This window comes from Grammomys surdaster, unplaced genomic scaffold, assembly GCF_004785775.1.
Source record: "Grammomys surdaster isolate TR1022 unplaced genomic scaffold, NIH_TR_1.0 125881, whole genome shotgun sequence".
In the NCBI taxonomy this organism is placed as follows: Eukaryota; Metazoa; Chordata; class Mammalia; order Rodentia; family Muridae; genus Grammomys; species Grammomys surdaster.
In genome coordinates this window covers 3,537,269-3,548,568 of record NW_021620706.1, presented here as the reverse complement: position 1 = coordinate 3,548,568, position 11,300 = coordinate 3,537,269, and the positions used below count along the sequence as shown (strand labels likewise).

At 43.5% G+C, this 11,300-nt stretch overlaps 1 protein-coding gene across 1 annotated transcript in view; it reads right to left on the bottom strand.

The window, feature by feature from the left end:
* Positions 1-2,149: 2,149 nt before the first annotated feature.
* Positions 2,150-11,300, bottom strand: part of Cnn3 (calponin 3) — a 31,010-nt gene continuing 21,859 nt past the window's right edge. The window contains exons 2-7 of the mRNA XM_028752185.1: positions 9,796-9,917; positions 9,532-9,598; positions 7,971-8,108; positions 7,495-7,611; positions 5,005-5,151; positions 2,150-3,010 (exon numbers count right to left, since the gene is read on the bottom strand). Coding sequence (XP_028608018.1) covers positions 2,666-3,010; positions 5,005-5,151; positions 7,495-7,611; positions 7,971-8,108; positions 9,532-9,598; positions 9,796-9,917 — 936 coding nt within the window. The 3' untranslated portion in view covers positions 2,150-2,665. The remainder of the gene's footprint in view (positions 3,011-5,004; positions 5,152-7,494; positions 7,612-7,970; positions 8,109-9,531; positions 9,599-9,795; positions 9,918-11,300) is intronic.

Here is an 11,300-nt window from a genome sequence, read left to right as displayed (position 1 = left end):
TAAAGACGCCTGTTGCCAATCTGAGGAACTGAATTAATACCCCTACACCCACACGGTAAAAGCAAAGAACCAATTCCTACAAGTTGTCCTCAGACCTCTGTGTGTGTGTGTGTGTGTGTGTGTGTGTGTGTGTGTGTGTGTGTACTGAAAAATAAATATTTAAAAAATCTAACACTCACCTGAGTTTGTGAGGTCATTAATCAGTTTATCTTTTTTTCTTTTTAAGGAGGATTTTGTTAGCAGAAATCTAACAAATCTAGGGCAGGGCACTGCTCTTATGCAGGACAGGAGTTTCTTATTCTTCCTAACACATGCTAAGAGAGGCTATCAGCATTTCAAGTTACAGCTCTTAAGACTTACTGAGGTAAGGAAGGTACCGAGCAAGCACACACAGGACAGGCTGCTGAACAAGAGGAGACTTAGCCGGCTGCAAGCAGGCGGGAGATTCACAAGCCACCAAACATCATAGAAAGGCGTTGCTCAACCCCTGCCCAAAACGAGACTTGTCTAAGTGTCTTTTAGATTATTTTTTAAGCCGGGCAGTGGTGGCGCACATCCAGCACTTGGGAGGCAGAGGCAGGAGGATTTCTGAGTTCGAGGTCAGCATGGTCTACAGAGTGAGTTCCAGGACAGTCAGGACTACACAGAGAATCCTTGTCTCGAAAAGTTAAAAAAAAAAAATTTTTTTTTAAAATTATTTTTTTTAAACACACCGGAAGAGAAGAGCTTTTCCTTTGTAAAGCCCTAAACAAATCGAAACATTGAACATGAGAACAGACACCTCATTGGCCCAGATGCTGTGTGGTACCTGCAACCTAGCAGGAGGTGCAATCTGACTGACTTGGCTGGCCAGTGCATGTGATGTAAGACAAGGCTCCTTCCTTTCACTTTCCTAGGGACCTCTGCATCTGACAAGAAACAGCCTGACAGCTCAGGACCAGGATGCAAATTTTTTTCTTTAATAGTACCACAGAACTCATTTAGCTCCCAAGTCTCCCAGAATGATTTACAGGGCACTCCCAGAAGCATCGAAGCAAGCCCTCACAGGATGAGCAAGCATACATCGTGTCTCTGAGTTCAACATCTCTTATCTGTCTTGACAAAAACCACCTAAGGCCACCAGTCAGCCCTATCAGAAGAAATCTCGAGGCTGAGACAAGGTCAGAGGGTATGACCAAACGGCTTCACTCGGTGACTGCACTATCCTTTCCCACACTAAGGCGGGGCTGATGGTTTGGACCCTCCCCTCCAAGCTAACCATACAGCACACCCCTCATCCACTTCAGGATCACTCACGTGACACACTTGGTGGATATGTAGTAACTGCCCCTTGCTTTTAAGAGAAATCCAAACTGGATTTCAGATAAACCCAGGGCAGCCAAGTCATAATAAAACAAGGAACAGGTAATTCTTGGTTGCCACTTTACAATATGCAATAGGCATTTTTCTTCTTATGGTTGTTATTGTTTTGTTTTTTGTAGCTTTAAAACAAGGTCTCGGGCTGGAGAGATGGCTCAGCGGTTAAGAGCACTGACTGCTCTTCCAGAGGTCCTGAGTTCAATTCCCAGGCCCAATACAGATGGTGGCTCCCAACCATCTGTAACGGGGTCTGATGTGCTCTTCTGGTGTGTCTGAAGACAGCTACAGTGTACTCATATACATAGAAATAAATAAATAAATCTTTAAAAACAACAAAAAAAGGTCTCTGTAGCCCAAGCTGATCTCAAACTCACAGAAATGCTCCTGCTTCAGCCTCCCTACTGCTGGGATTACTGGTGTTAAATTGTCACACAGTGTCCAATGAGTGCCAGGTTGTATGAATTAAATCATGTTAGAACACCTCTTAATGCCCATGGGACAAGGCCTCTGGTTTCTGACCTTACTCTGCCTACATAGAAGAAAGTCAGAAAATAACCAGCCTGTGGTTCGTATGAATGTTCAAAAAAAAATATTTATTTATAAAAAATACAATGGGATAAGTTTATGCTGAGAAATGCAGCAATAAATACAGTTGAAGGAAACAGCGACTCTACAGTAATACATTGGCACACCACCCAAACCTACACATCTGCGGCCATTTCTGTATACACGCCTTTAGAAGCGCCACTCGGGAGAGACCTTGTCAACTTAGGAAAAGAATGAGTACACATGTCATCACAAATGCACACTGATCATGACTTTATTTAAAACTCGGCAGACAATACTGCAGAAAAACATCCATGTGTCAGGTTCTAAAGCTGCATCTTAGATTTTAGTTGGCAAAGACCACATTTAGCAAATCAGCGTTTTTAGTCTTCCAGGTACAAGCCAGATACATACTAAAATGTAAAAAAGAAAAAATAGTTTCCTATTGTTTGAAAATACCAGTTTACGTGTAAGCGTAAAAATGATGCATAGATCCTCAACGAGAGCTGGCTGTCCTTGTGAAGCGCTCCTTGTCACTTCGTCAGGACGAGAGTTACTGGTTAGGCTGTAGGGTTTCCTTGCTACAGCACTAGAAGGCAGCTATTTAGGAGGCAGAAAAAGGAACGAGGAATGTACGTAAGGCATTCTTTAAAGGTACAACAAGCATAATAGTGTTTTAGGAAGTCAAGAATTATTCAAGGCTAGCTTGGGTCTCACTGGATAAAACAATGGACTAAATACTGCACTCCTGTGTGTGACTCTAATAATCAATGCCCTGGTCATCGCCATATTGGTATTCTCGAGGGTAGTCATCTGGGTACTCGCCATGATATTCATCGGGGTATTCTGCCTGATAATCGCTATCACTGATTTCCGACCCATTGGTTCCCGTGCCCTGGCTTCCGTTGTGAATGACAGGTTCTGTGGGTGCGGCACAGTACTTGGGGTCATACACTTGCCGCCCAAGCCCATACACGCTCATTCCTTTCTGGGAAGCAACTTTGTTGGTGCCCATCTGTAGAGAAATGGTCGAGTTGTCCACTGGCTGTAATGTTAGCTTCTGGTCATAGATGTCTCTTCTGGTACCCGGTGCTAACATCCCAGCCTGGTATTAGAACAGAACAGAATACAAGGTAAGATAACAGCTAAGATCTATACTTCTTAACACTGTCTAAATTATTCAACTCAGACAGAATGCATTAACATAACAACTTTCAATGGTTCTGATGTGGCCCTAACTTACCAAATTATTCTTACACCACATATTTTTATGACGGGATTTGCTGACTCTTGAGCTGAGTCAGGCCTTCCTTCAAATCTCTGCCCACTGTAAGATTACTATATGGTATCAGACAAGTTAACTTACCTAGAGATTAACTTCCTATATGTAATATAGAAGCAACACAACATTCTCCTAAGTGAAGGACAGATACAAAGTAAAACCAAGCCCAGGGCTGAAGACAACAGCTCTATGGTTAAGAGCACTTGTCTGTCTTGCAGAGGACCCAGGGCCAGTTCTCAGCACCTATACTGTAACTCAGTTTCAGGGCATCCCATGCCATTCCTGACTTCCAAGGGTACCAGGCATATACATGCTTCATATACATACATACATACATACATACATACATACATACATACATACATACAGGCAAAAATAGCCTTCCACATAAAAATCAGATAACTCTACATTTTTTACACATATTGTTGAAAATGTCCCATACTTGCATACCTAAACATTACACATGAACATGGTCTATTAATGACCATTCAGGTCTCCAATTTTAAAAAAGTATACATGCCTTCAACAAGAACCATGCTGAGCAGATCTCAGGGACTGAGTCTTCTCAAGAGGCTGCTACAAAGGGCCTCCCCACCCCACTTCAGATCAGCTCCTTTCTCCCTTTCACAGTACGTAACTCACACCTCAGTGGCCACTGATGTCAAGCAAACACTTTGAGAAGTGAGTGAAAAGGCAAGCATGAGTGACAGCTAAGAGAATCAACTGCAAGTGGCAGGGCGTGCTCCATACAGGGAAGGACCGATGTCACTGTGCAAATAGGAAGGCTTACCAAAACTCAGTCCCACTATTTTTTTAGATATAAAATCCTGCTGTTTCCAAATAGTTATTGGTATCTCATTGTTTTTACTATTTGGGGTGGAGACAGGGAGGAGTGGACAAGGCACTAGACAGACATGGGACCAGGGACCAGGGCCAGGATGCATCCTACACATGTGAAGGCTGAAGGACAACTCTGTAGTTAGCTTTCTCCTTCATCTTCACAGGTTCCAGGGATCAAACTCATCTTGTCCACACCCTCATCTACTTAAAAACCTGTGACGACTAATCTTGGTTTTCAGGTAGACACCTGCGAACTGTAAAAGGATTAGCCCTATCAGATTGGCCTGTGTGCATGTCATTTTCGTGATTGCTAATGGATGCTGGAAGCCCCTGGGCAGGTAGGCCTGGCTGTCTGAGAAAGGCAGCTGAGCAAGCAGGGGAAGCCATAGATGACTCTCCTCCACGGTCTCTGCTTCAGCTCCTGCCTCCAGGTTCCTGTCTTGACTGCCCTGGAGGATGAACTAGGGCATGGAAATGTAAGCCTTGAATAAACCCTTTCCTCCCCATTATTTTAAAGATTATTTAACTAGCACTTCATACAAATTCACTTCTGTTAGCTTAATATTTCATAAGAATTCTGACTAAACAGCTCTTTCCAGAAATTCCAAATAATCTTATACACCCACTCAAATGGGCCCCTTTAAAAACAAAACCAAAAAGGGGCAGAGGAGAACCAACTATCCTTTCCTTGGCTTTTGGAGTCAAAACACACATAGACATCACTTTTTTCTTCTGGTTAGGGAGAAAGGCCAGCTGTTCTCAGTGCCAACCAAAACCATTAGTCACGCTACACTTTTCGGGCCAGAGAAAGGGTCCTTTGATTCTTTTGCTCTCTCAGCAAAATCTACTTTCCTGAAGACTAAAAATACTATGGTAAAAATACCATTTGAGAGTCCAGCTACTCACTATAGGGTCAGCGCTGACTTAGTAGACCCTTCTGTGCCCTTTGCTTCAAGAATTAAAAAGACATGGCTTACCTGGCTGGCTCCTTTGTTGGTGCCCATCTGCAGGCTAATCGTGGTCTGGTCAAAGGGTTTGTCAGTCTGCATTTTGGGATCATAAAGATGCCTCCGAGTCCCATAGGCTGTCATACCCGCCTGGCTGGCACATTTGTTGGTTCCCATCTTTTAAGTTAAAAGGTCAGCATTAATTATCAGAAGTCAGTAACAACATATGCACAAGAAAATGTTCTGTGTTTCAAAGGAGAGGGAAAGCCCAGCTCAGGCTGTAGCTCAGAGCCAGAGTTCTCACTTGTCATACACAATATACAAAGGTCTCGGTTCAACTCCCAAGCACCAAAAAAGAAAAAAAAGAAAAAGACAAAGGGAAATCCAGGGACTTATAAATTCCTGAGCTAAGGGATTTGCTCTGGCAACTAAGTATGAACTCTCCTCTGTGTTTTGGAAAAGAAACTGTGTGAAGGCTAACCGTAAAAGAAAAATTCCAAACACTCTTAAACCTAAGAAACTCACAGCACAGTTAGCTGCATGTCAACTTGCGGAAGGAGATGGATTCTTAAATAAGAAGTCACTGTGCTGGCAGAATGATGGAGAACTAAACTTCCCTGACTCTCTCTGCAGCACGGGTACCAGATTGAAGGTAAAATCCGCTTCAGAGAAACCACAGCAAGTGAGGAAACCAGACAACAAGCTCCAGCCTCATCCAACCTTGTTCTTGTAGTCAGTTACAAAGTTCACCCTCCAGAACTGCATAATGGGGGTGGGGGGGAAGAGGAGGAGCAGCAGAAACTTACAAAAAAAAAAAGTAAGTTTATAACTTTGTGCTGGGCTGAACCCATAGTGCAGCCTGTGCACTCAGAGTTAAAACAGGAAAGCAAATGCCAGGCACTTTGGAACCATCAACATTTTCATAGGGGAGAAAATACATTTATTTCCTCAACTCTCTGGCCAGAACCAGAACAAGGCAGTAAGAGGAGTGTGAAGTGCAGAAATGCAGCAGGTTCCAGGAATAAATAACTTCTCTCCCCTGCTGAGAATTACATGACCCAGGAGCGCTGTGGAAGGAAGAGGGCTCTTCCCACCACTGATGGTTTTCTCCTTAAAAATAGTTTTTTTTTGCTTCAATTTTTTGAGACAATCTCACATAAACACTGGCTGGCCTTGCACTCCCTAGGTCATCAGGGATAATCTTAAACTCCTGAGTACTGGGATCACAAGCGTACATGCTCAGGGGACACTTAGAAAAATTTTGTTACTAAAAGCAAAACTCCTGCACTAGAAAAGATTCAGACAATACACATATGCCCCCCTCACAAAAGGAGGGGGGGGAAATCACTGCAACAGTAACAGTAACTGCAACCAGAGTTTGCAACAGAGCTCTGTGAATATCTTTGGGTTTTGTTTGCATACGCCTCTCTGTGTATGTCTAGAACCACATCCACACATAGAAGCCCAACTTTTACAAAAACACACACACCTCTTTAGAAGTTAACAGTATTTTGTAACTTTGTCTCTTAACCTGTCTTTTCAAAAACTGATGTAAATTTTTAGGCTGCATGCTCCAACTTGCACGGAGTTCTAACTTACTATCTGATCAGTACCTGGACTTCTTTCCAATTTCCCACCATTTAGACAAAGTGTACTTTTAAAAATCAAAGCCACCGACAGAGACTCAGTCAAGAGGTCGGTACACCAAGGAGGTCCTTAGCACTAACACCGCAGGGTTGTGTTTTGGTAGCACTCTCCAGGGAGACTGCAAAAGTCACCTTAACCAACCAAGCACTAAGAGGACCCAGTCAACAAGGCTGCTAGAGCACCACACATTACCAGTGTATAACGACTTTGGCGTGCTGGTCTTTGTATACATTGCTTCCCCTGGTTGATAACATCTAAAATTTATAGTGTACTTTCTTTCCTTTTTAATGATGATATGGTTATCTTTATAAATAATTTAATTTCCTAGACAAACAATGGTCAAGCTGGGTGACATAACTGAATTTTTTTTTTTTTTTGGTTTTGGTTTTTTGAGACAGGGTTTCTCTGTGTAGCCCTGGCTGTCCTGGAACTCACTCTGTAGACCAGGCTAGCCTCGAACTCTCGAACTCAGAAATCCGCCTGCCTCTGCCTCCCAAGTGCTGGGATTAAAGGCGTGCGCCACCACCGCCCGGCGAATTTTTTTTTTTTAAAACCATCATTTTCTTATTTCATCTGTTGAGACAAGGTCTCATTCTGTAGACCAGGTTGGCCTTGACCTTATATGTAGCTCAGGATGGCTTGAAACTCAGAGCAATCCTCCTACCTTAGCCTGCTAAGTGCTGGGATACAGGAGTATTAATGCCCTATAGGTCTTATATACACAAAACTGTGAAATCCATGTATACATCCAAGCAATCTACATAAATTATGGAACTTTCATGCATATTTTACTAATGAGAGGCATAACATTTTATGTGGCAATAGTTAATGACACTCTGTAGATGAATGAAGAAAGAACATCACACCACTTACCTGTAAACCAATGACACTTTGGCCAGCCTTTAATTTGCCTTCATCAAAACGTCTTGTTTGTTTTTCTGCGTACTTAACGCCAATGTCAATGGTTGTATGGAATCCTTTTGTCTTCGCCTAGACAGAAACACAGTCACCACCTGAGCTGGAACACAGAGATTCTGCCACCAGCATTTTGAAGAGGGAACAATGAAGAAAGGATGTCCACAGACAGGTTTCCCGGTGAGCTCATGTCATACCAGAGGTAGAAACACACGTAGGCCTATTCAATGATAACGCTGTACCCTCTGAAATGCGAGGGCTCTAATTAACCTATCTAGCCCGAGCTGATGTCAGCAGCCTTTTCACAAAGCTAGCAATTACAGAAGACACAGGCCCCTCCCCACCCGGTCTCTGCATCCCTGGGAGAACAATGATGTCATTCATCACCCATGGGCAGGGAAGTGTCTTTAATCGAGTGAAGAGCATGTACTTACCAGACCTGCTAGAGCCACCAGCGTGGTCTGAACCTGGGTCATGTTTCCATTCTCAAAAAGGTCGTTTGCTTCGAATATATCATGGGGCTTCATACCATATGCCTGGATAGCTTTAATGAAGTTGCCGATATTCTCCAACTATAAACAGAAAGTCAGAGAGGGTTTGAGATTCTTCGGTCTGGGTGACTGGTTACAAGACACCAGGACAGAGGCTTTTTGGCGAGGATTCTCTATCTGATACATAGTAAGCAAACAGCTTATTCTCTAAAAGGGCTTACAAAACAATCTTTTAAAAGTAAGGGTTTTTTAAAATTCTTCTTTGCTATTCTTGTTTTGAGACAGAATCTCATGAAGCTCAAACCTATACAAAACTGGTCATAGAGCCAACAAGAATCTTGGATTTCTGATCCTCTTGCCTAGACCCTCACCCCACAGATCTGGTGTTATAATTACAGATGAATACTAACTACCACTCTGTATTTATGATGTGCGGGGGATCAAATCCAGGACTTCATGTATGTTAGCCAAGCATTCTACAAACTGGGACAACAAAAGCAAAATTGTCCATGTCTGTGTGTGTGTGTGTGTGTGTGTGTGTGTGTGTGTGGTGTACATTTGCAGGCTAAAGGTTGACATTTGGTATTTCACCCCATCATCCTCCACTGAGGCAGGGAAAGACTCTGATACACCCAGGACTCACCTACTTAGCCAGTCTAGCTAGGCAGCTTGCCCTGGCAATTCCTGTGTCTGCCTCCCACGCAACTGGGATTATAGTCCACCCGGCTTTTACAGGGTTCTGAACTCCAGTCCTCAGGCGTGGGTGGCGAGCCCTTTGTACACTACTCCCCAGGCCCATCATCCCTGCACGTGTTTTAAGACCTCTATGTCAGAGCTATCCAGGCCTGGACTCCTCTTTGCCAAAAATTGCACACATGCATTAATAGTTTACTATGAGTTTTAAAGTTGGTTTCTAAGTAGGTTGATTGCTAAATGGCCACCATCTCCTAAACACAGTTCAGACCAGATCACTAGCCAATGGTACTTCATACACTGGTGAAAAGAAGCTGGGATGCACTACTGCATCATGAACTAAGTCAGTGCATTAAATGCCTCGCTCCCCCTACTTTATCCTTAAGGTCCAGATAGCATTTGTGTAAAAGTTTATCAAATCCTTCAAAGTAGACTGACTAAATATAAAATTCATCTAAAACTAAACATAAGATCACGGGAGCAGTTCAATCAGCAACAATGGCAACATTTTTAATAGTGCAGCTTATAATTTATAATATATAGTGCGGCTTGTTAATTTTAGGCCTAGAGAGGCAGGAATAGTCCAAGTTCTGTCCATCAAGGAGTGTATAATGAATGTGAGGGCAGCCTGGGCTACAATGTAGAACTCTTATCTCAAACAAGAGAAGGGGGGAAGAGGGGAAGGGGAGCAAGAAAGGGAAAGAGGGAAGGAAGGAACAGAGAGGAGGAGAAAGAGGGAGGAAGGAAGAAACAGAGAAAAGGGAGGGAGGGAGGAAAGGGATGGACAGGAGGTTGCCCACTTGACAATTACCTGCGGCCAGTTTAGTGAGGATTCGTTGACTTTCTTCACAGAGCCCGGCTGTAGCTTGTTTATGAGTCTAAAAACAAAATTACAACGACGCTTTATGGCTCAAGAACAAGGACCAGAATATTAAGCTGATTCCCTGGATGTGAGGGAAAGCATTATACACACAGTGGTAGAATATCAAGGTTGACATTCTAGACGGGGAACAGAATCAAGGCAAAAGCCCACACACAGGCGCGGGAGAGGATGAAGGCCGCTCGGGCCACTCACTCGCAGAGGATGATGCCGTCCTTCAGGCCCAGCTGGAAGTTGGTCCCAATGCCCATGCCTGTCACCTCTTCTATCCAGTTGCGCAGATCTTCCTCGGCCTGCTGGTCATACTTGGATGCAATCTGAAATACAAGTTTCCAAACCTCAGAGGGACCCAGTAACAGGGGACATCCACCACTGGCTCACAGTGTCATCCGCTTTTGTTCATTATACACTAAGCCCCAGCTCTGACAGGTAGCTCCTCCCTCCATGCAGGAGAGTTTGCTGGAGACTTTAACCAGCTGTTGCAGCTGCAATAACTACACACAAAACGTTGGTGAAGGCCAGTGATAATTAAGGAGCATGAAAAGAGAAGCTGGGACCAAGGAAAAAATTTCAATAATACAAGATGAAGTCCTAGTCATGCGTGACGCAAGGGACAGGATTTAGCAGAGTGTTGCAACACAGCATCAGCTGGACCTTAAACTTTTAAAGACTGAATCATGAATCACCACATTCCAAAGAAGGACGGGGAGAAATTCCAACACATGGGACTATTTAACACAGTATCTCAACTATCTGGAACATACCATTCCAGGAGTTTCCCAAAGTTCTGGGATCTGCCTTCTGTTACAGCAATTACACATTACACTGCACGCACGTGTGCAGGCACACAAACACAGTAAGTATACTTTTAAACATACATTTTTAAAAACACTTCTTAGGACTTAAAAACCACTATCTTTGAATTTCACAATACCACCATAAGCCTAAACCTTTTCTTTTTCTTTCTTTTCTTTTTTTGAGATTTATTTTATGTATATGGGTGTTTTGCTTGTATGTGTGTATGTGTGTCTGTGTACCACACAGTGCCCATGAAGACCAGAAGAAGGTATCAGTCAGATTTCCTGGTAATGGACTTATAAAAGGTTGTTAGCCATCAAGAGGGTGGCACCCTAAAATTCTATTTTGTTTTGTCTTTGAGACAGAGTTTCTTTGTGTATCCCTGGCTTTCCTGGAATTCACTCTGTAGACCAGACTGGCCTTGAACTCACAGAATTCTGCCTGCCTCTATCTCATGTGTGTTGGGATTAAAGGTCTGAGCCACCCCTGGCCCAGCTATTTTCAACTTTTTAAAAAGTGAAACAAAAAAACCCGGCATGCAACACACCTTTAATCCTAACTCTACGAGTCCAGAGTCTAGTCTGGTCTACAGAACAAGCTCCCGGACAGTCAGGGCTACACAACAGACTGTCTCAAAGAGTGGGTTGGGGGAGGCAGCGACAGTGGTGGCAGCTGGAAGCAAGGCAAGATCATACATATACTCTTGTCTTTTCATTCAGCACAGCTAAAAATGCCAAGCAGACACACTTAGGCAGAGCCCAGGGGCTAGATAGGAGCTTGGGCATCAATTACAAAGCTGTCAGAAATGGAAATGAACAGCGGGGATGTGTCTGCTGCCCATAAAACATAATTAGGCTTAATTACTGAGCAATGCACATCACTACACTGCTCAGGAGGAGGTC